General features: G+C 43.0%; 1 protein-coding gene across 9 annotated transcripts in view; it reads left to right on the plus strand.

Moving 5' to 3' along the window:
- The window catches only part of MAP4K4 (mitogen-activated protein kinase kinase kinase kinase 4), a 165675-nt gene that overhangs the window by 117728 nt on the left and 23643 nt on the right, over positions 1 to 24304 (plus strand). For 2 of the 9 annotated variants that reach the window (XM_075524485.1, XM_075524494.1), the window contains exons 11-23: positions 241 to 313; positions 783 to 993; positions 8189 to 8350; positions 10463 to 10549; positions 11225 to 11452; positions 14834 to 14995; positions 17016 to 17246; positions 18174 to 18280; positions 19238 to 19389; positions 20071 to 20168; positions 21492 to 21667; positions 22068 to 22188; positions 23378 to 23569. In XM_075524485.1, coding sequence (XP_075380600.1) covers positions 241 to 313; positions 783 to 993; positions 8189 to 8350; positions 10463 to 10549; positions 11225 to 11452; positions 14834 to 14995; positions 17016 to 17246; positions 18174 to 18280; positions 19238 to 19389; positions 20071 to 20168; positions 21492 to 21667; positions 22068 to 22188; positions 23378 to 23569 — 2000 coding nt within the window. The remainder of the gene's footprint in view (positions 1 to 240; positions 314 to 782; positions 994 to 8188; positions 8351 to 10462; positions 10550 to 11224; positions 11453 to 14833; positions 14996 to 17015; positions 17247 to 18173; positions 18281 to 19237; positions 19390 to 20070; positions 20169 to 21491; positions 21668 to 22067; positions 22189 to 23377; positions 23570 to 24304) is intronic. The other 7 variants (XM_075524503.1, XM_075524519.1, XM_075524527.1 and 4 more) reach the window with 7 other exon arrangements.

Consider the following 24304-nt stretch of genomic DNA (forward strand, 5'->3'; position numbering starts at 1 on the left):
TGTCTTACATATAAAACCCGCTGTCGTTCAGGGAATTTGCTGAAAGTCTGCTGCAAAGCACTGTGCTGCTTTACAAGTGTGGGAAGATGGACTTGTGTATGTAGAATGAGTTCTAGGGTCTGTGATAGATCTTATCACTGAAGGGCATAGGAACCGTGTTCACTAAGGTGCTACTGCAACTCCCCACTGTCCTAAATTTAATGATAAGCACTATCTAGGCCTTTGTTTCTTTCCCATTAGATGAGACAGAGTATGAATATAGTGGAAGTGAGGAAGAAGAGGAGGAAGTGCCTGAACAAGAAGGAGAGCCAAGGTAATAATTGCTTTTGGGAAGGCTCTGGGCAGTCGATGCCAAGTAAGTCTAAAGGTCTGTGACTATAAATCAGGAGCACGCTAAATTTCTGTCTCTTACTGAGTGCACACACAAGCCACACAAACCACCCAAAGGGTTTGGATACCTTTTCTGTGACTGCTAAAGGTTTTAAAGCTCCCCCTCATATGGCTTAGAGCCAGCGAGCTCTGGATGGAGGGAGACTTATGGCAAATATGATTGGTCAGGGGCTCCAGAATGTCAGAATTGGTCCTTATTTTGCTTGGCCTCATTTCACGCCTTCCACTGAGAGCGTGGATTTGACATGCATCCAGTGTCTTTGCTCCGAAAGAAACGAGATTAAAATTTAACATCATGCTATATTTTATTAATGTTCCCCTGCTTTGGAAAAGGTATTTAATGGCCCATCAGGCTTTATTGTACGGGAGGCTTTAACTTCCTCTTGTTGCAGTTCCATTGTCAATGTGCCTGGAGAATCGACCCTCCGACGTGATTTCCTGAGACTACAGCAGGAAAACAAGGAACGGTCCGAGGCCCTTCGGAGACAGCAGCTGCTGCAGGAGCAGCAGCTCCGCGAACAGGAGGAGTACAAGAGGCAGCTGCTGGCAGAGAGGCAGAAGCGCATCGAGCAGCAGAAGGAGCAAAGGAGGCGGCTAGAAGAGGTAGAGGCAGGAGGCTGGAGCTCGGGGCAAAAAAACCCCTCTTGCACTTGTGTTTCCCATTCCTGCGCCCATTTAGAAAGAGTTCCCTGTAGCCCCAGCACATCTCAGGAAAGAAAACACCATGTGCAAATCCACTGGCGAATGTAGAGCAAAGCACTTAAATCCACGTCTGGCTACTTGAATATGAGTCGTCTTCCAAAGCGTTTGAATATCCAGCAGCTCCTACGGAGGCAGCAGGAGCCAAAGCTGGGCTGTTTGAAGGTATTGGGGGGAGGCTGTGTCTTGGTCTCTGTTCCAAAGAAGAGGCAACATGTCTAGACTTTAGGTAGCTGTAGAGAATGGGAGACATTAATTATTCCCAGATGGATTTTTTCTCAAGATTACTTTTTTTGGGGCCATGACATGCTACAAATTTCCCTTTAAAGCTTTCTCAAACATCTGTGTTTGGCACTCATTCATGGTAGGTAGAAGCTTATTTTTTTATGTATTGGTCTCTCATGCATAGTAGCATGATGACTAAAAGCCACCTAGAGTTATAAATATGATTTATAAATCAGTGTTAAAATTATAATTCTGCAAAAATTACAAATATGTAAATCATACTTTTGTGATATGGTAAGTATGCGATTTGCATACACTACCCGAAGATGAAAGAAAATGAATGTACATGTACAATATTGTTCTGTCATACTTTTCACCTCCTAAGATCTCGTGTGCGTTTTGGTAGATGGAATATGCAGTATGAGCTTCAGAGGTAGGAGGATTTCAAAACAGTCCTTCAGGCCAGAGCTGGGTATGACACAGAGCTGAAGTGAAACCAGTCCTCTGGCTCCTCAGGAAGTGCAGGGTCAAATTCCAGTCGTCCTGAAATGACCTCTTGCTTGAGTCGCTGTTTCAACTGTTCACTTAGCAATGATGGAAAAACTACACCCAGTCTGGTTTTCCAAATCCTGGTAATGTGTACGAGGACACAACCAGGACCAAATGTTGATTTGCATCCCGTGATGTGTTTACATAACAAATAATACAAAATTCCAAATAGCTTTCCAGGTCACATTATGCTCCTCATCCCTCTTTTTCAACGTGCAAGTGAGTTTAGTGCTGCTATAAGGAGGGACTGGTAGCAAAGCCTCAGCCACACATGAAGCCAGGAGGAGGGCCGAGGGGGAGGCATATAAACTCCATTTCTCTTCTGTTTCTTCCCCACCCTTCTGAGATCGCCAGTATAAACATTGTAGCTCTTCCAACTGTTTTTAGACTCTGGCTCTGTAGCAATTTTGCGGGGGGAGCAGGTAATAAAAAGAAGCTAGGAAAATATGAAAATAAAATATTTTATTGATATTGTCAAAGGTGGGCAAAAGTTGAGATACTGCTTAGCCTCTCAAATTCTTCTTTTTATGGTAGTCAATGAGGGCTTTTAAATGCCCCTTTAATCTCTAAGGTTCTGCAGGTGGTACTTTTTTGGTGAGGAAGGGGGTTCTGATTAAATTACCTAGGTCATTTAACTTTAGTAATCAGTGCAACCTTTAAAATCTGGAATGTCTTTTTAAAATAAAGGAGATGCTGCTGCTAGTAATGGAAACAAAGCAACGTACTTCTTTGCTGCACAGGGTTGAACTTTTTGGGAATGTTGCAGAAATCATAATTTAATGAGCAATTAAAAAGAAAAGGCAGTTACCTGGAAGTTACATTTAATCAGTCCTGCTTTTTAAAATACAAAACAGAACTAACAACTTCAGCAACCACAAGACGGCATGTAATGTAGGTTGATGTGTTACCAAATAAGGTTACCCAGTAAACCATGTAAAGTTTGTAAGAGAAAGGCTTTTACCTTTTATCAAGTCTGTAATCTCAGCCTGGTTCCCCTAGAAACATAAATATGAATGATGAGCCATAAAGGTTTCCTTTTGCAGGTGATGGGGCAGGCATATTGTTCTTAAAGTGAGTTAAAAAAAAAGGCTCCTATCGCGTTTTCAAAAACCCCCACTTAGTTTGTTGGATCTTGTGTTGGAAAAATGTGTGATCCCAAGTGATTTTTACAGAACAACAGCAAAAACAAGCTCTTTAAGATGGGGGAGGGGTGGTAGACACATATTTAGATAAACATCAGTGTTGTGACACAACTGAAGGCCAGAATATTGAAATGTTGTCACTTTGTCCTTAACTCACCCCCCTGTTTTCATGAAGCCAGTAAACAATGAAAAACTTGGTAATGTGAGTTAAGATTAGCATCAGGCATTCAATCTCTGCGCTTCCATCAGTTTGTTGACATTTTTACCAAGCCTTGCTTTCTTGTAATTTTCCCTTGTGTAGAGTTAGTGCGTGTTTGGGCATACCTGTTTGACATTTTTGGGGAAGAATTTTGTGCATTAGATAATCTCCCTGGACAAGTTGCTTATACTTCCCCCCCTTCTTCCCCCAGCTTCCTAAATTAAAATTGAGGGCTTGTTCTTACAATGCTGGCACAGAGCCTAGACAGTTTTGACCGAGACTGCAACAGGAACGGTGTTCAGGACATCTGCCAAAAACTGTAATTCTCAGCAGTATTAAAGATTACTTTTTAAAAGGCATATAGGTGACTTTTAAAACTCGTTGTTGCAGGAACCTTGTAATTTGTGTGTTACTTAGGAGGTGGAAATGATACGTGGTCAAAGTGCAGAAAATTACATGAAACGTTTTGGGAAGGGGATTGCTTGTCCTCCCCCTCACCCCCCCGTTAAAAATCATGTAAAGATTAGTTGCATAAATATCAGCTATATGTCATATAAGTGTTTAGATGGTTAAAACAAGAAATCTGAGCTGTTCCAGGCTGTTCCAACATGGGTCTATGTTTCTGTTCAGCAACGTGGAGACACCAATGCTCAGTGTGACAGGTATGGAAAGGCATTTGAATTTGTATTTTGTAAAACCGAGTCTGGTTTGGGAAATTCAGAATTAGCCATGGTAGAATCCCATTCTGTGTGGACCTCCACAGTTCAGGATAACTTCATTAAATGATGTCTCTGTCCCTGGTTATGAGAAGCTAAGGTGGATGTTTTTGACCTGGTAGGTTATAGCTCCATTGGCAAGTAGTACAGTCCAGTAGAAGCAGATTTGTAGAGCACAATAATTGAAGTGCTGAGGACCCAAAGACTTCACTCCATGTGTTTGAAGACAGGAGGAGTTACTTTGGATTAGCTGAGGTCTAGACTGCGTGCCTGCTTGTGGTTGGAGTGCATCTGCCTTTTTAATTTCATCCAAAAGGAGTGGTTGGCACTCCAAGACATCTTCAAAATATGAAACAAAGCCTGGTAAGTGGAGATGATTGGATGATTCACTTCAAAAGAGCACTCCTGATCTGAACCAAGATGCTAACGTAGGTGTACCTGCAGGCGATTTTTGCCAGGGCTTTGTTTCTTTTACAGAAGGGGAGATTATTCGTATCTACTTAATTTGAATTGCTTGCAGTTTGGATTGGTACTGAGTAAGAAGTTCTACTTCTGCTTTATCTGTAGTATGGGCAAAGCAAAAGTCTCTTTATTAATGTTTCCAGTCCTCTTCCTAAGCTGATACCAGGCTACCTAATTCTTTGTGAAAGAAATCATTAATATATGTGTTTATCAACCTTCATCTGAATATAAGACAGAGTAATAATATTTTATGAATATAAAATTAGAGGATCTATATTTATCTTCAGCATTGCACTGTATGAAGGAGGTCCTGAATTCGTTGGTATACACCAACTGCATGTGTAGTTGCATTGCCCCCTCCTGGTAAATCATGCTGTACTGCATGGTCTTCCAGTTTGGAGATGTTGGGTACCATTATGAGATCATCATTAATGCACCCTAAAACCGGACAAGGAACCAGAGTATTGACACTGTATTTTCTGTATGGTTCTTTTGTTGTTGGCATAGTAAATGCTAATTTTGTGAAATGCAGAAATTTGAGGCAGTATGGGCTCTGTCAAAACTCTGCTTTGGCATCTCTGAAATGTCTTTGAAGAGTTCCTGCCCTTACCTTCTGGTTAACAGTTAGCTCCTTGAGAGTAAGCTTTTCATCTGACATGTGCAAGAAAGTTGGTAATACCATATCCAACTAAAGAAGATCTGGATATGCATCCTTAATTTCAGGGAATCCAGATCTATATCTGCTATCTGTTGGGCATGTACAGGAACAGTGTTTTACATCAGACCTTTTTTGTAGTGTGTGGTAAGAATTATAATATCTAACAATCACACTTATTAAATTCAGAAGTTGAAGTTTTAGAAACAGAACACTGTGACCAGGGCTTTAGTGTGTCCTCGTGGAAGAGTTGCTAGAGGCAGTCAGGAAGGTGACCTTGTGCCAACAGAAAGATGGTGGGAAGTCAGCTGAAGGGCTGCTTCTGAAGCCAGCTTGGGTCAACGACGACTTGCCACCCACCAGCTTTGCCATTGCTTTGACAAGATGTAGACTAGGACCCAAGATGCTTGTCACTGTAGGTCTCCTTTTCCTGGGCTTGTTAAAAGTAAATTCCACTTTGTTAGCAGCCAGTGGTTCGATGCTCAGGTTTCAAAGGCCACGTGCAAAGGAAATGAAACCTTTCTCTTACGGCTAGGGCTGGGAATAAGCGGATCGTGTGGGGTGTTTCTGCGGGCTCTTGCGGTGCCAGGTGCCTCCCTTCCCACCCGCCTGGCGAGGGGCTGAGGCGGTGTCTGACGGGAAGGCGGAAGCGAAGCCGAGAAACCCCATCTCTCTCTGTACTTTGGCGCGTAGACAATAGCACATTTGTGCTTTGGAGATTTGACTTAAATGCACACTGGTGGCAGAGAATCTTTTTTTTTTTTTTTTTTTTTCTTTCCTTCCTTCTCTTGCTGGATAATGAATATCTACTATCAGTGCTGAGCTAGCAATCTGGCTGTCTTTTAACAGCTGATTTTGTTTACTTCATGATGCCATGGACATTCAGCTCAGTTAATTTGTAACTTATTTTTCTCATATTAAGTTCAGTTATTTATAATTATTGTTGAATACTTCTCCATTGATTCAACAAGCGATGAATGTGTTTCATCTGGAAGACCTAAGCTCTGCCCATCTTCCTTGTAGTGAGAATGATGCCGTCCCAAGATCTGCAATATACCCACTTAACAATGTCAACACAATATTGTTAGACAGACAGGCTTCATATGTTTAAGAAGCGTTTGAGTTGATAAATGTGCATATTAACTAGTCAGCAGTGTGCTGTCTCTTGCATCCTCAGGGCAACAGAATTATTGTACTTCACGTCTTAGTTTTCTTAAACAAAGAGCCTGTCAGACTCGATTAGCCAAGAGGCACCTGAATATATTGACTTAAATATAGAAATTGCTTGACACGGATGCGTATATTCAGAAATAAAAGTGCCTACTTAATCCTTTTACAGTGCTTAAAAAAAGAAGGAGGGGAAGCAGTGAAACCTATGAAACACACGGCATGCCATAGCTGCCTTGCAGCACTTTTGCTATTTTTGTATCTACATTCATTGAAGAGAGCTTGCTTAAACAAGAGAGAAAAGGCTGGTAGGTGTGTTTAGTTAGGAGAGGAGATGCAGGAGCAAGGAAGCTGTGTTTCTCAGAAGATACAGAAAATGTGAGGGAAATATGTCTGTGGCACAGGAAGGCGATAGTGAACCCAGGATGACGCTATAAGGAAGGAAGGAAGGTCATAGTCACGGAGTGGGTGTATTTGAACAGTGGTCTTCAAGAAAGTTGCATCTTTCCCAAAACTGCAGCTAGTTCAACAGAATCGGAAGGCAACATGTTTTATTTAAGCACTATGAATTCTTAACTGTCTTTTTTTTCCCCAGTGTTTCTTCTCCACTGTCATGTCAATATTGATTCCAGAAGATGGAAAAGGCTGTTGAGCTTTCAATTACTTTGTAATCATGCTCATCCCATGGAGTAACACAGGGAGTGTAGATTGGCCTTTGCTTGTTCAGTTGAGCACAGCTATGAAACGCACACCAGTAACTGGATTTGTGAACACAAATAAAAGCTTAGCCTGAGTGCTCTTGCAAGACTACTTGGAGTGCCTTAAGACTGGCAAATATGTGGCAGCTTTGCTTCAACAGAAATTGGTGATAGTATTAACCTTAACCTAAATGTGAAAAGGAATAACCAATGTAGGTTTTCATTTTGTTCTTGGGATTAAATTTGAGTGTGCTTTTTTAGGTTTAAATTTCTTCTAGACTTTTTTAGCATATTATAGAAATCTATAATGGAAGTAAATGTTGTAGAGATATTCCCAGTTGCTGGTTGAACAGGAGACAGCTGGGTCTTTTGACACTTAGGCAGTTGTGGGAGGCTGCCTGGGATTTCGAGGTAGGTGGAGTAACTGGATGCTTCTGTAGAAGTGCAGGAAGAGTTGGTCACGACTGTATGGGCATTTAAAATGTCTCCTCTGAAGTCATACGTGGTGCTCTGTAGACATAAATGAGTCAGTTCATGCTTTCTAGAGCTGCTTTTCCAGGTTCTTTTCAGACTTGAGCAGACATAGCAGCACCAGTTTGTACTTGGGTCATGTGTGAAAGCTTATCTGTGTAAGTGTAAAAGCTTAGCTCAGCTGTTTTTCCTCTTTTACATGTAGGTGCTTTTGATGTTCTGGGAGGGGCTGAGGTGCTGTTGGTCAGCCTTCCTTCTCTCTTAGGCAAAGTTTTGGGCAGTGCATTAAATCAAGCTTGGTTGTTGGGCCAACACCACCAAATTCTTAGCCGACCACGAATTGTGTTAAGAGAGAAGCTGCTTAGCGCTCAGATAGTTGTCATTTGAGTTTTAGCTGATTCAGAGGGGCTGATAATTCCCTTTTGGCAACATTTAGATAATGTGTTGAAGTCAAGAAAATTGTCACTCTGATTAAGCTTTGAGTTCAACAGTTGTTAAAAGACTGAGATTTCATTGTGGTCCTCTCTTGAAGAGCAGCAGTGCGCTTCCACACCTCGGTTGTCAGGAATATGGTACGTGACTTTGTGTGTGTGCGTGAAGAAACCAGAGAGAGTAAGCGAGGCTGCTTTTAGGGATAATAGTGTGCTGGGTATGAGTTAGTTTCCTGGTGGAACACTTGCATAAAATGTTTTATCACTCAGTTGCAGAGCTTGCCAGTCCTGGTAAATCCCTCTCTTCACAGTAGAAAACAACCGCACCTCTTTCTTTGATAACAACAAAAGTAAAACTTTGTGGTTTCTTTTCCCTTTTTGTAGCAACAAAGGAGAGAACGGGAAGCTCGAAGGCAACAAGAGCGTGAGCAAAGGCGGAGAGAACAGGAAGAAAAGAGACGTCTGGAAGAAATGGAGAGGAGGCGTAAGGAAGAGGAAGAGAGAAGAAGAGCAGAGGAGGAAAAGAGGAGGGTAGAAAGGGAGCAGGTGAGTCCATGATACAGATATATGTGCAATAGGTTTGTTTCTTCTAAATTCTAATTTAATTTTTTAAAAATTAGTAAGCCTAAAGCAGCTTAGAGGCAACCTAACGCTGACCCTTTCATCTTTGTTGTCTCTGACAGCAAACGCACTAATATAGATCGTAGGGTTTTATGGAAAATTCTGGCAGCCTCAATATTCCCTCAGAAAAAGAAGTCTTGTTGCGGTACTCATTCTAAATTCAGCTCTTGCCCCTGGGCTTGACTAAAATCCCTCAGAATTGGCGAAGTCATCACTGGGGGTGAAAATCGTTTCTAGGCTTGTCTTGCTGGATCAGTGGTTCTTGCAGGACATGCCCCTGTTCAGAAGGCCTCCCAGAGAAGGGCAGCTCTGTTGCGTGTCAGCTTCTGGCACCCAGAATTGGTCAGAGGCTCGTCATAAACTTTGAATATTCTGAATTTGAGATGGAACCTTTGAGCTGCAGAGGGTTTTCCTTCCTAAAACTTAAATATGCGATCTTTCTCTCTTACTCTGTCTATTTAAAATCAGCTCTAATAACGTATGCCAGTTCAGGCAGCAAGTATATCTTAAGTTGTGTCAGTGTGCCCTTAATACACTGAAAGTACAGGTGAGAATCCTTTTAAACTGTGAAATTCAGCTGCTGTATTTATGCATGAAATCTGCATGTTTTAAAATCCTTTAAAAACTTCAATCAGGGTGATAATCAAGGTAGTAATTACTGTGCATGTACTGCAAAATACTGATCCCAAATAAAGGGCCAAAACTACTGTCCTAGAGGCTGATTGTAAGTTTCCCATTAACTTCAGGAATGCTGGTTTTGGCCTGATATACCTTAATTTTTTCTTACATAAATTCACTGTATTTGAGATCATTGATGATCATGTTACTGGGGAATTTTATTGTGTTTGTATATATTTCAAAGATTTTTGAGTCAAAAGGAGAGAAGACTAACCAATGGGAATAACTATGTGGAAAATCTCTAATTACAGCACAGCAATTTGCTTTTGGGCAGACACCGGGTATTCCCCCAGCTGCTTTTTAAACTGTTGAAATGCTAATTACGCACAGTGCCAATAATGACAAATGGTTAATTGATGTGGCCAAGCTGAACCACTCTGAATTTTTCTTTTTTTAGAAGAAAAGACATGCCCCCTCTTAGAATTTTTGTTAACCCAAACTATGGCTCAGCCAGTGTGCGTAATGACAGTATAGTGTATCTCATCAGTCTGTCACAAGACTTTCTATAGCTCCCATCACTGTCTCACTGATCCATTAATTTCTTTATGCATACACTGTAAATGTGTGCGTGTGCGTGTACTTGTGTGTGTGCGCATGCACATGTTACATACTTCCATTAATTGCATGATAGGATGTTACCCGCTTGGGTTTGGTGCTTCAGAGTTTGAGTTCTTCTAGGGGGTCAGGCGAAGCAGCGGGTAAACCTCTCGACCTGTTGAGGCTGCAGGTGAAGAGATGGCTAGATCGCAAGAGCAAGCGAGTTTGGTCTAATACCTGTTTCCTGGTGGATGTTTGTTTGTGTCATAACCATCGCATAATTCAGCAAGGCTGGCAGCGTCTGCTCAGGAGAAGCTTCTGGTGAGGGTGGCAGGGGAGATGGCAGGGCAGGTCCCAACTGCACTTGGCAGAGACCCTCTGGGGGAGCTTGCTCCAGGTCTGCCTACACTAAGCCTGGCTCTAGCTGTTGCTAACAGTTCATCGCACCAGTGCAACAAACTAATGTTTAATGCAACTTGCATGTGACTTTGTGTTGGCTGTGTTGAGTCAGACTTGCTGTGTTTTAACTTTCCAAAACCTTCAAGTGCATTTTGCTGCTTCTTGAAACCACTTCCAAAATATGTAAACGAGCTCTGGCCCGTGCCGGCAACATTTGCAGGAGTCCAAATTTCAGAACGGAAGGGGCCAAAATCCGATGCTCAGGAGGCAGGGCTTCCTAAATTGTTCTGCAGGCATTAATCCATCCTGAAGTGCGTTTCTTGTTAAAGCTGAACTGGGGAAGTAGCGTGTGGTGTTCCACCCAGGGGGTTCTGATGCATTCCTTTTGAATAAATTTATTGCTGGGTAATTTCTATGTGACAGGAGTATATCAGGCGACAGCTAGAAGAGGAGCAGCGGCACTTGGAAATTCTACAGCAGCAGCTGCTCCAGGAGCAGGCCATGTTACTGGTAAAGCACTGTATCTGTTTTGTTCAGTAGCTATAGGATCCATTTATCCGGCCAGTCCTAGGCTTCCCTCAGTCGGGCACAGCTGCACTGACAGTATGACAACAAAGGAGCTTGATTAAATGGCCATTTATGCTAGCGTCGTGGGCTGACAGGCACATACGAGAAGTGCTGTGTGGTCACACTGCTTTCTGGGCAGTAAGAGGAGGCTTTATGTTAAAGTGGAACAGTTCTGGTGTGGTGGTCGAGTTTCTGAACAGACCTTGGCATTCAGTGAAGAACTAGAGTGCTTATGTTGCAGATCAAAAGCACACATGATATGTAAATCCACCCCAGGATACAATGGCCTAGTGTTGGTCTAAATCATTGTTTTATGAACTTTACACTGGATTTAGTATAAATAATTCTTTTTTTTTTTCCCTTTAATAAAAATCAGTTTTGACATAACTCTCCAATCATGTCAAGCTTAGCAGTACACTCTCAACTTTCCCAACACGAGACACATGCCATATTGGTCTAACTTAGCTCTTGGTTATACTTTAACAATGAAATAAACAAAACCAAAAAAAAAAAAAAGGCAACAACAACCAAAAAGGTGCATTTTTAACGGGATGGATAGGGACATGTCCACCGTACAGTCAAAGTCATGTCTTGAATTACTCACGCGTTCTCTCAAAGGAATACAGATGGCGAGAGATGGAGGAACACCGACAGGCGGAGCGACTCCAGCGCCAGTTGCAGCAGGAGCAAGCCTACCTCCTGTCGCTGCAGCATGATCACAGGCGGCAGCAGCAGCAGCAGCAACAGCAGCAGCAACAGCAGCAGCAGCAGCAAGAAAGAAATAAACAAAGCTATCATACCCCTGAGCCAAAATCCCACTATGAGCCTGCTGAAAGAGCGCGTGAGGTAAGTCCTGCTTGTGGGCAGGAATCTGCTACCTGCTCCTCTGCCCCTGCCTGCTGGCATCATCATGGCTGTGATTCTCCGGTAGTACAGTTGGAGGGCAAAGCGTTACTCGTAAGGGGCAGGATATTTTAAGAAGTTGGCTGCTGGTTTCCAAACCCAAGGGATACTTCTGAGTATTTCTGCTGCAATCATTGGAGTTCAGAGTTTTGACGTATAACAGGTAGAAAGGAATTCTGGAAGGCTGCAGACTGAGGGGACCTGATTTTGAAAGCATCACATCAGGAAGTTAACCTCATCTCCACTTTGTCAGACGTGTTTTCATAGGAAGCATTGGTGCAGTTAGTGATCTGTGTCTCTGGCAAGTACTAGCGATTAGAAGTTGGGAAGCAATTGGAAAGCATGAACCTATGAGGGATGCCTGCACACAGCACCTGTTTACATATTTGGTGCTTTAGACATGCTCTTGGAAATACCCTTCTCATGTACACAAGCCTGAATTTCATTAGTTTCATTTTTGAAGTGTTAAGTATTCTCTTCTGAGATCATGTCCTGCTCTTATGAAACTCTCTGGTGCTGCCTTCTTGGACTTGGCACTCACCAGTCGATCTGAAATCATCAGAGTGCTGTTTGTTTCAGTGAGTGGTCCCCTGTCTTCACTGGTCCACGGGTAACATTGCTAAGCAAGTAATTGCCACTTTGATGCATACTCGGCTCTCTTTCAGCGGTCTTGTTCTTATGTTTCCCTTGAGCACCATGCTGCCCACAAACCACTAGACGGGGCAATACTGGTCAAAGCTCTTAATGGCATTCATCACCAGCATGTGGGAACTAGGTAAATACATTTTGGCACAAGAATAAAAAAACCCTTGGGGCTGTTGAACATGATAAAATAGCTTTCGGTCCACCTTCGTCCAGTAGCGCTTCATTGCCTTTGAAGTATTGCTGTTTGGGCTTGGTGAGCACAAACTCATTTTCTTGTAGACGCTATTGTCCAAGTTCTTCATAAACCATGTTTGTGCTATCTCATCCATTCCTCTTGGTGATTGAAGTATCTGGTATGTGTCTCTCTCATGGAAGAAATTCAGACTTGTTCGGTATGTGGTGGTGCAGGCATGGAACTAGCCCTCCTGTCCTTGTTCCTGGCCTGCCTCAGTGAAAGCACGGTGCCAGTCCAGCACTCCCGTCCAGCTGAAGGCTGGCTTTGGAAGGATGCAGAACCATCTCTGCTCCTCATCTCCCATTTTAATTTCAGAGTTAAAGAGGAGAGAAACTCCTGAAGATTCAAAGTGTTACATCCTTTAGCAGAATCACTGACAGCTATTTTTCTGTTGTGGTCTTTTTCTTTTGTGATTGCTCTAGCTAGAAGGAGTAAAGTGAAGGAACAGAAAAATTGTGTTAGTAGTCAGATCGTCCCAGAGATTGCTGTGTACATGTGGTAGAAGTACAGCCATGATATTTCGGTGTCTGGCAGTGAGAGCAACACCAGTTAATCTTAAAAGCAGGCATTAACTCTTGGCATTACTCATTCTTGACAATGGAGTTGGAGTGCGAGTATTCTGTGCCTCATACTTTCAGGTATACTGCTTGCCAGAGAATGTCTCCATCTATGGAGATGCTGACCATCAGGATGATAAGCCAAAGTGGGCTAACTTTCCTGTTCTGGCAAAGCCTAATGGGGATTAAGGTTTTTTTTTACCATTCTAGTGGCAATGAGAATATAAAGAAAAGGACTTCTAAGATTGGCTCTGGGAAACAGGGAGGGGGGGAGATTAGAGCAAGAAATGAGGCTTAATACTGTTTTCTGGTCCAGACAGTCAGATGACTGGAACAGGGCCTGTTTTATCCAGGGATGCACTGCCTATCTCCTTCCCACCTCTTGCCTGGTTTTAAGGATATGTGGCTTGTGCAGTTTTTGTGCTTTGTGGAGGAAACCTCCTATCATCTACAGCTAGAGACATGAAAGCCTGTTCCTTCAGACAGAAAGACTTGGGGCTTTTCCTTGTTCTATTCATAACAAGGAGTCTGGCCTGTTTTTTAAACTTTAAAGGATGGCTCTGTGAAGTTGAACACGGTGGTGAAAATGCTTGTATGGTGAAGATGCTTGCTTCCATTATTGTTGATTTCCCAAGACACGGTGTATTTTGTGTAGACCTGGCAGAAGCTTGTCTGCTTGTTCGCATAGGCAAACTGTTATTGTCCTCAAATTTTGGAAAGCAGAGGCAGGTTGGGTTTGTAAAGCAGCCCAGCTAAGGAGTCCTGGAGACTTGCCTCAGTCTTCTGACATGGGTATATGAACAGCCAGTCTCTCCAGACCATCACTGCTAGGGAACAATTAAGAAACCACCCCAATACTAGTTTTGTGCTCCAGGCACAAGGGTTAAAGCAAATCCTGTTGAGAATCTCAACAAATGAAATTGGCCCAAGCTGCCAGTTTGATCTTTCTTTGATGCTTTGATAAAGTGCTGGGAGTTTAGCCTTCCTCAGCAGCAGCTCCCCTCGCAGAACCGCACACGCTGCCCTGATTCTAGCAACAGACTGTCTTAGGAAATGGGAGGATATTTCCTTTCTGCCTGGAGTCTCCCTCCATTTCTTGCCCTTCGTACTTCTCACTTTGTTCGCAATGCTGTGGCCTTGGAAGAGGCGACGTTTCTGCATGGGGACCTCGCTTGATATTCTTTTGAGGACTGAGCACTTTCTGACTTAGTCTTCCCCTCGACAAGCTCTCGAGGTTAGTGTACAATCAATTCTGCACCTCCCTGAGAACCAGAAACAAGCTGCTGGGGCTGTTCTCTGCAGCCTGTGAGGTGATGTTGGGACTATCTGATAAAAGAGAGGATGACCCGTCCTACAATCTCGTACCTAAAGCCAAACAGCCTCCAGTATTACCGGGTAGAGAAGCATATCCTATTTCTTCTTGCATTGCCAAAGAGACAAGCACAGGAAAGCAGATAATCAGATAACCTTGGTTGAGTAAGGTGGGTAACTACAGTAAGGGATAGCAATGGGAAATGTACTTTTATATGTAAAGTTGTTTCTGTTTTCATATATCCTTTTTATTGTCTGTGAGGAAAATACTGATGGATAGTAACTAGTCTAGGCAGAAAGAAGCCCCATAGTGGACTTTCATCATATCACTTCACATATTACTGCCTGCTGCATTCTCTCTTCCTAGTATGGATCTTCCATACTGGCATACTTGCCACTTTGGTTTAGTTAGCTCTGTGTTTTACAGTGCTGGTGAAAGCGGTAGGGAAAAAATCCTGCCAAGCCCGAAGTGTATTTGGTTTCTTTATGGTAAAGGAAAGGTGGTACTCACCTTCATATTTCTTCTGTAATTGGTTTTATTGACTCCAGGCTTAACCTCCATTTATTTTGGCTTAGGTGGAGGAGAGATTTAGAAAAACTAATCAGGGCTCCCCTGAAGCACAGTCTAAGCAGATGGGCAAAGTGTTGGAGCCACCAGTGCCTTCAAGATCAGAGTCCTTTTCCAATGGAAACTCAGAGCCTGCTCAGCCTGCCCTGCAGAGGCCGATAGAGCCCCAGGTAAGTGCCCAGGGAAATCTTGGTGAGCCTGGAGGAAATTCAGGAGTCCAGACATGTTTCCTTCAAATTTGCAGATCTTGGCACTTATAAAGTCTTATGTAAAGGGTAGCACTGTTACACAAAGCAGCTTATTCAGTAGATTTGCTCTTTGTCTATTTTTGCTTATCTTATTGATAAACTGATGGATTTGTGGTTTTGGTGTTGTATTTTTTTTTTTAAATATTAGAGCTAGATTAGAACTGTTGCATTCCGTTATTATCTGTGCAACAGTGGAATGGTGGGCTAAACACTGGTGACAGTTCCAGTATACTTTTATAATTCAGAATTTGATCTGTGCAAGATATTTACTACCAAAAAGGATGCTCAGGAAAGAAGTGAGCTTGCTTGGTTTCTTAAATTCTTGCGGAAAAAGCTAACTAAACAAATGGTTTTTAATAGTATGAGCAGGGCTTCAAAGAGATTTACAAAACATGACTAAGAAAAGCAAGTTTGTTGTCAGTAGGCTTACAGTTGCTAAAAAGAGCTCTGTTCCACCCCTGGAAAATCAAAAAGAGGTTGAAACCATTGAGCTGCGTGGCTGCTGTCATTCTGTTGTTTTCTAATGAAGGGCCTCCAGATCTTGGTATCTGTATCTCATAGGAATTACAGCATTAATTTAAAAAGCAACCTTTCTCTAAAACTTAGACATAGCCCATAAATTCTGAGTGGTTTAGATCTGCTAAATTAGACAGTATAGTTCTGCATTCAGTTCTGTTTCCATGCAGAATTTTCTTCTCCCAAATTAAGGCTGTTGATGACAGTGCAAGCTAAAACCATCCCTGATTGTGACTAGGTATTGCAACTCTTTTGGGCAACAGGAGAATTTGAACAGACGGGAGAGTGGGAGAAATCAGGCAGAACTTCATCTCTTACTCATTAATTCCTGGCTTTTATTCAAACCTCTGTGACTATTTCAAAATATTGGACTTGTATCTTTATGCTCTCTGTGCCAGTTACTTTTAAAGTCTGGATCTTCCACTCATATTAAGAATAATCAGGCTCTTCAACAGCTGTGTGTATTAAAATTGAGGAAATAATAATCATATAAAAACAAATACAACCAGCCTACTGAAACAGGGGTTGAAAGCAAAGTTTTGCTTAATTATTAGGCGTGAAAACAGTGTGTTCCTCAGTTATGACCTTTCCTCCTCCTTAGTTTCAAAAATTAACTCTGAAACGCAGGTTTATGCATGAGGAGGGAATAGGCTGAAGGGTCAGGATGGATTTCAATGGAAATCCCAATGGAGTTTTAACTCTGGAGTCACTGTTGTGCCTTCTTAGTATGTGTAATTGAATATGTGTGTGTGTACGTGTGTGCTTAGTTTGTGTATAAATATGTATATATGTACAGTATATGGTACATATATGGTGTAAGTATAATATGCATTGTACATATGTATACTATATACAATATATATTACGGGTTTTTTATATATGTTGCAATGACTGTAAAGGAATAAAGGCTTTTGTGTTATGGTGTTTCTCCAAATGTTTGGAACTGTATCTAGTTCCTAAATTTATTAGGTGACGTAAATGTCTGTTGGTTTGCACATTTTACAGCATTATTTGATTTTGTACATTTCTTCAATTGGATATCTGCTTCAAATTTCCCAACCCACCAGTGCTGCCATGAGACCTGACCAAAGCCCGCTGAAGACTGGGGAACGGAAGGTGACTTCTGTCTTGAGTGGCCTTTGGACTCAGGCTCATGGTGCAGATATTAGGTCCCCTTTTCTTCTGGGCACCAGTGTATGTGTATGTGGAGAGCGTATCTCACAAAAAAATGCATATGTGCTGTATTTTCAGTCTGTTACGTTCTTTGGGCGCTTGCCTTGCTTTTAAGTGCATTGATTCCACCCCACGCTTACCTAATGCCATAACCAATTTGTCTCTGCCCGCCCCACCTGCCTTTATTCTGTGTTAATTGGAAAGCCAGTTATACTGAGCGCATTGAATGTTTTATGTTTTGTTTTCTTGTAAGGTACAGTGGTCCCATCTGGCATCTCTCAAGAACAATGTTTCCCCTGTCTCGCGATCCCATTCCTTCAGTGACCCTTCTCCCAAATTTGCTCATCACCATCTTCGTTCCCAGGACCCATATCCACCTTCACGCAGTGAAGTGCTAAATCAGAGTTCTGACTCTAAGTCGGAGGTACCTGACCCCACCCAAAAGGCTTGGGCTAGATCAGACAGTGACGAGGTGCCTCCAAGGGTAAGGAGTAGAAAGACAGATGTGTGATTTTTTTTTTATTATTAATTATTTTTTTTTTAAGGATGTGATACCCTGGGCACTGGGAAGACCGTGCCCTTGTGCCAGCATTGGTAATAGTATTTTAGAAGGCAGATCATAATGTAGGTGTTCAGTCAATGGGTTAATGATAATCAACCTTGAGTACAATATTGAAGCTTCATATAAAATTGGCAATTATTTATAGAATGCAGCTATATCAGAGAGACAATTTATTATGCAAAGTTAACAAATCATTACCATATTCAGGAAAGAATTTAAAATATCCCTGAGGTTATTGCTCAGAGTTAATTTTCCTCTTCATCTGTTAGGAACCCAAACTATGAATCATACACATATTTAAAATTGAGATGGAACTGAACAAAAAGGAAACATTCAATATACTTCCTTCTCCTCTCCCCCTCCCACCCCCCCACTCCCATCCACGGGATTTGCTTCTTCTGAGTATATTCTTGCTCCCCCACCAGTCTTTGCCTTCTGCTGATCCATTCCCGGGCATTTGTTTGGTTCCCCTGAGCTTATTCTCCTAATTCTCATGCTGTTTCAGCAAATTGCTTTGTGCCTCCCCTGCTTCAGTCAAAATGCCATATTCTTTTTAAATGTCTCCGTAGTTGGAGTGTAGCAGGGTGTGTATGTGTTCGTGTGGTAACTATTAAACACTAGTTAATGTTAAGACTAAACTTTGAGGTCTCTTCAAAATCTGAACAGCATCCCAACTAAGGCTCTTGGTTTTGTGGGTGTTTGTTTATTGCTTTTGGTCGTTGATGCTAGCTTGGACTTAGAATTAAGTGTTGTTAAAAACTTAAGAATATATTCTGTAGCAGGAGAGGTTTAATCTTCCTCTTCTCTCTCTCCTCTTCATGGGTTTAACACAACCTTTTTTCTCCCAAGGTACCTGTGAGAACAACGTCCCGATCACCAGTCCTGTCCCGCCGTGATTCTCCACTGCAGGGTAGTGGGCAGCCAAATAACCAAGCAGGTCAAAGAAACTCCACGAGGTTCGTAAGCCTACATGTCCTTGCCTTTCTTGCATTGGAAGGAAAAGGCTCATGGGAAGCCAGGCGTTTCCAGAGAGCTTTTGGCATTGTCTTGTGGGATGTGAAAGGAGGATGAATTTGGATCCCTTTTCAGTAGTGATTAATATTAATTTCCGTTGGTGTAGCACGTGTGCCAACAAACCCTGGCAAAATTTCTTCTTCCCTCTCCTCCTTTGAGTTGCCTGCCCTGTAACTTTTGCAATAATTTCAAAATATCCTTAAGATTACTGAAAAAATGTGGTCATTCATGAACATCTTGCCTTTTGGTGCAACAGGTCATCTTGGGCGTACTGTGGGGATTACTGGCAGCAGAAGTGTTTGTAACAACTAAAGTGAAGAGAGCTCAGAAACTTTCTGGCCTCTCAGCCAGAACCAGACTTTAAGAGCTGGAGAAGCGTCTGTAAGCTGTGACACAGAGCATCTGAGGTCAGGAAGGGGGAAAGGAAGGGGCTGCCTCCAGAGCTCAGCAGAGCACCGTGGACAGGCCACCCCAGAATTAGCTCACTGGCCAGGGGTGAGGGTATTTTGAGAGGGACAGGCAGTGCTGGCTTTTTGGCTCGTGATTTGGGTGGCCAGGGCAATTCTGAGCCAATTTCAAACCTGCTGCATGCAGGCTGAGAGAACTGTCCACTCTAGATTAGATACGTAGCCAGTATCTAGGTAGCCAGTTCCAAATAAAAAGAATAGCTTACACCCACATAAACTTTTTTTTTTTTACCATCCTAAATAAGGTGATAAGTATTTCAAAGGGAGCCACTGCTTGGGTTGTGAAGCATCACTGATGCCCTCACCTCAGTGTTAAGTGCTCTTTCAGATGAGTTATTATCAGAACACTGAGGAAGAGTGATGTTTGAGTTTAGAAATGGGAATCTGAAACGGAAGTGTGTGACAAAGACTTTCCTCCCTCCCCTGATACAGCAATATAGAGCCTCGTCTGCTGTGGGAAAGGGTGGAGAAGCTCGTACCAAGACCGGGCAGTGGCAGTTCTTCAGGTTCAAGCAACTCTGGCTCACAGCCTGGCTCCCACCCCGGCTCTCAGAGTGGGTCTGGAGAGCGGTTCCGGATGAGATGTAAGTCCTTCCCCCACCCTTTGTAACGTTGTGTTTATAAACGTATTGAGTCGTGCAACACTTGATAACGAAGGATGATGACCCTCATGGGGAAGACCTTTGAGCATGCAGTATCAAAGATGAGTTAGCTTCCAGTACCCCCCTTGGCCCTGTGTCCTTGCTTGGGAAAGACAGTGGGTGCAGAAGTTGTTGCGAAAGTGTTTTCAGTGTCCTCTGACTCGCGTTCAGTCACTGCTGCATTTTCCCATGTGCAAACAGCCCAGTTTCCATGCTCTCATAGCTCCTTTTGGTGCTTGTTGCCTGTCTCCTCAGTGGTGGCTGAAGGGGTGCAGACTGCTACAGACAGGTCTCAGCTGGGGTACGTTGGATGCTGGTGCAGGTTTTCCAGCTTGTGGCCACACTTGAGTTACCCTCTTTGATTTACAACTGTTTGACAGTTTACTTTGGCTTCAGTTGTAAGTCAGCTGCACCTATACAGATCACAGCTTATGATGGTTTTTTGTATAGTTCTTCAGGGACAATGTAATAGTGAACCAGTGAAACTCGTGTCTTGCTGTCAGGCACCGCCTGATAGTCTTCTCACCTCTCTTCCCCACTCCAAAGTGAACTAAGAAACCATATTTTAGCTCCCTGCTTAATCTGTTTTGTTCTGTGTTCCTTTTGGGGTCTTGGCACGCACAGCATCATCCAAATCAGAGGGTTCGCCATCACAGCGTCATGAAAGTGCACCTAAAAAGCCTGAAGAGAAAAAGGAAGTCTTTAGACCTATCAAGCCTGCTGTAAGTTGCATCCACTTTCCCCTGTCCCCCCTCTTTTTTAGGTAGGCCCACAAAAAATACAGTGTGAGCTTCCATTCATGATGCCATTGGGGGTGAACTTCAGCTTGAGTTGAAGTTTGTATCTGTGAGCCCAGCAGCATGTCCTGGGTTCTGCAGTTGCCTGCACACATCACAGTACATTAAACATTAGAATTTGCTCTGCTTCTGGAATTGATTTCTGCTCTCTGCTCTTCTTCCTTCCTAACCTTTCCTTTCTCTCTTTCCATCCTGTGCTTCCTTCCTGGGGCTGGACCAATGATCATGCATTTGATCTGAATGTGCCAATGCTGGGCTGAATGGTGCAGGGAGAAGTGGTAAGACCTTAAATTGTTGCTATTTCTGTGAAAGATTTCTGACATTTTCTTTATCTGACTGCTGTTACAGTTGATTACAGCTCTATGTTCAGTTGTATCTGGGGGATCACGGTGGGTTTTCACAGTATTTCCAACTTTCCTTAAAGCTTTTTTCTCTTGCCATTATGATACTGCACTAGCACCCAAATCCGTCAGTTAAAGCTGCTGTCTTAAAGAAACATAGAGGTTGGTCCTTCACTTCTGATAGTATAATGTGTGAAGTATTTGCCATAAACTGTATTCAGCTAAATGAAGCAGAGCTACACAATTGAGAGCAGATTGCACTGACTGCAAACCTGGTTTGCCCACACTCCAAGCTGCAGACAGAAAAGCAGCTTATGTCCCATACTGTTTGACAGTCGTGTGCGACTGAGCTGGTGCTAATGAATCTGACTTCTCAAGTGGACTCCTTAGCACAGATCCATGCAGCTGGAAATGGATCAAAAGGTTTCAAGGAGGTCAGCTTTCTGCGACTGTGCCTTGCATGGCTCAATAAGTCTTAGGATGTTTCTGCTACCTTGCTGCCTAGATTTCTTGTGGTGGATGCTATTAACCTGCAAAGTTTAGGAAAATGGTCTGTGACAGTCAACCGCTGTGTGAGAGTGGGTCCGGGTGCTTACGTATGTCCTTCAGATGGTATAATGGGATAAACTGAAGTCATAATCAGGATATTTTGGATTCAGAATATGCACATTTTTCTATAATATGGCAAGGCTTCCTTATGTTGAGTCTTTCGGTGCTTTAATTTATCAGAAAGTGAGTTTTGGTAACTATCGGGAATGAATAAATCAAAGGTAACAATACTGCTGGGGCTATGGAAACACAGCAGTGAACAAGTGAGTAAAGTCGGGCACTAATTCAGTTGGGCTGTCTTGCAAACTCTGCTCCTCTCTTCCTTGCAACATCAGTTTTTTCCTCCCTCTCCTGTCAGGATTTAACTGCATTGGCAAAGGAATTGCGAGCGGTAGAGGATGTGCGACCTCCACATAAAGTGACGGATTATTCATCCTCAAGTGAGGAGTCAGGGACAACAGATGAGGAAGACGATGATATGGAACAAGAAGGAGCAGATGAATCTACTTCTGGACCAGATGACGTCCGAGCAGTGTTAGTTCTTCTGTGTTTTGCTTCCATTTTCCCTCTTAGGGGGCTGAAGGAAAAGGACGTTTCATATTTTGGCTTGTATGTTAGTTCTTTCAGCTTACAACAATCTATGAGCAAGACATGGCAGCCTTGTATGTCACGTTTTCAAACACAGAGGGTAATCTTTTCAAAAAGTAGGCTTCTATAAATTATGTCCTTTCTTTTGATTTGTTATAAAACAAGAAGCGGTGTTGAACAAACTCCTGACTATTTTTCTTATAGAGAAGCCTTTCTAGGCAGGTTATGTAAATATTGCTCTCTGGTCACAATATAAATTAATTTTGAGTGTGCCTTGGTGTGGGCAATGAAAGCTAGGGCACAAATGCTGTTATCTCACTCCAGTTATTTCTCATCCGGCCAATAGGTCAACACTGAACTTGAGCAATGGTGAAACAGAGTCAGTGAAAACCATGATCGTCCATGACGATGTGGAGAGTGAACCTGCCTTGACTCCTTCTAAGGAGGGCACCTTAATAGTCCGACAGGTATTGCTTTCCCTTCCCTGTGCAGTGCTGCACCTTTTCTGTGCTCATTAACCCACTCGCTCATTCACCCATGCTGTTTCTACATTATATTTGTTGTTCGTATTATCAAGACACAGCTGTAGTGAATTTCAGAGGAGCAAGATGTTTGATGCATGCAAAGAGGAGAGTAGCCCTTCACCCCTTGCTACTGTTTTGCATGCTTTCCAGTGACACCCGTGGCAGCACTATGCAGCGTACCTCAAAGTCTGTGGCAGAGAAGGGTAGAAAAGCTGCAGGTGTGTGGAGCAAGTACCTGGAGCAAGAACTTTGTTTAGTTTTACCATAGAACCAAATGTGGCTCTCAGGAGTGGGGCTGGGAGGGAGGCTGGGGGGGGGGAGGCATTCAGAGTGTTTTTAAAATTGTTTTGAACCTGTAGTTGAGGGCATACAGACCACCCAGATAGCATACACACACACGTACATACAAATTCTTGCAACAGTTAGTGTGGGGGAACGGAGAAGCAAAATAGGTGGCGAGGCAGAGAATGTGGACAGAGCTAGAGTGCTGTGTTGTTGCCTTTGATTCCGAAAATATTGCATTCTTGTGCCTCTGAAAGATAATGTTTCCCTGCTTTTAAATGAGCTCGTGTGTTAATGAGCGTGCTAGCTTATAGGAGTTTCCTCGGTAATCGCATTTCTGAATTTCACAACTGAATGCCAATTTCTTAATTGAGCCCTCTGGTTTGAAAATTAAGATTTCATGCTTATTGTTTTAAATAGTTAGCTGAAGGCATTCACCAGACAGTCCAAGCTTGTATCTGTATAGGAATTAAGTTAGTTTTAAACAAAACAATAGGGGAAGAAATCCTCCCCGCCCCCCCAGAAATGTGCTTGTCCGCGTTGTGGTGGAAGACTTACCGGTGCAGTTACTCTTCTGTTAATTAGTGGGACTGGCTGTGCCAGTCAACCACACGAACTAAGCTTTTGCTTGCCAGAAGAGGTGGGAATTTGCTGAATTCTAGTAGCTCTGCCCACTTTCCCTTTCCATCCAGGCATCAAGGCATGGATTATCAGCTTATTTTTTAAAATAAATAAATAAATAAATGTGAAAAGGTAGGAAGCGAGCGAGGGAGAGAAGGAGAGAGGTTGTTAGGGATGTAGACCTTTAAGCAGCACTTGAGCAAGACAAGTGTGCCTGTTTTTTCTACAGAGTACAGTTGACAAAAAGCGTGCCAGCCATCATGAGAGCAATGGCTTTGCCGGTCGCATTCACCTCTTGCCAGATCTCTTACAGCAAAGCCATTCCTCCTCCACTTCCTCCACCTCCTCCTCCCCATCCTCCAGCCAGCCGACACCCACCATGTCCCCACAGACACCCCAGGACAAGCTAACTACTAATGAGGTATGTCTTACACCACAGCTGGCTGCTTTCGTAGGGTTATAGCAGCATTGCCTAGTAGCTAGTTTGCAAAGGAACTCCAGCCAATCTCCCCTGCTTTTTTTTTCTGTCACCTTTGTTCCCACCCCCCGAATAACACATTTCAGTTCTGTGTAAGAAGCCCTTAACTCTAGAGCAGTCCCATGCCAAACTTGCCAGTTTACTATTTTTGCTTCCTCTTAGTGAGTCATTAATTGCATGGCGTTCGTTTTAAACTAAACTTGACTACTGCATTTTCAAGCCAATACTCTTTTATTTTTTAATTCTGTTTTATTCCGGGAGCAGGCTAATTGCAAGCAGTGTGCCTCTTAAAAATTAGTGGTTAATTTTGGCTTTGTCAGTAAAGGCTGGGCTAGTAACTCCGCACGTATGACGAGCTGCTTGTGGAAACTCACCCTTTGGGAGAGGAAGCGGCAGCGGCCGTGGAGGGATTTTGCTCTTAAAAGCTTGCCCCATAGGCTGGATGAACAAATCAGGTGTTGCCCGGGAGGGTTGTAAAAGCCTGAGGTATTGTTGTTTTGGAATAATGAATGGGGGAAAATCTTTGGGTTTTTTTCCAAGTATGTTTGTACTCTGAAAAGCAGCTGTGTAAAGATGACTGTTCTCCACCAGTGCTGGTTGTGCCCAGGTGGAGAAGCAATGCTTCGCTGCAGGGGAAGCTCCCTCTTGCTGTCCTGGGCTGATCCCAGGACGGTGCCT

The sequence above is a fragment of the Mycteria americana genome, chromosome 1 (genome assembly GCF_035582795.1).
Source record: "Mycteria americana isolate JAX WOST 10 ecotype Jacksonville Zoo and Gardens chromosome 1, USCA_MyAme_1.0, whole genome shotgun sequence".
In the NCBI taxonomy this organism is placed as follows: Eukaryota; Metazoa; Chordata; class Aves; order Ciconiiformes; family Ciconiidae; genus Mycteria; species Mycteria americana.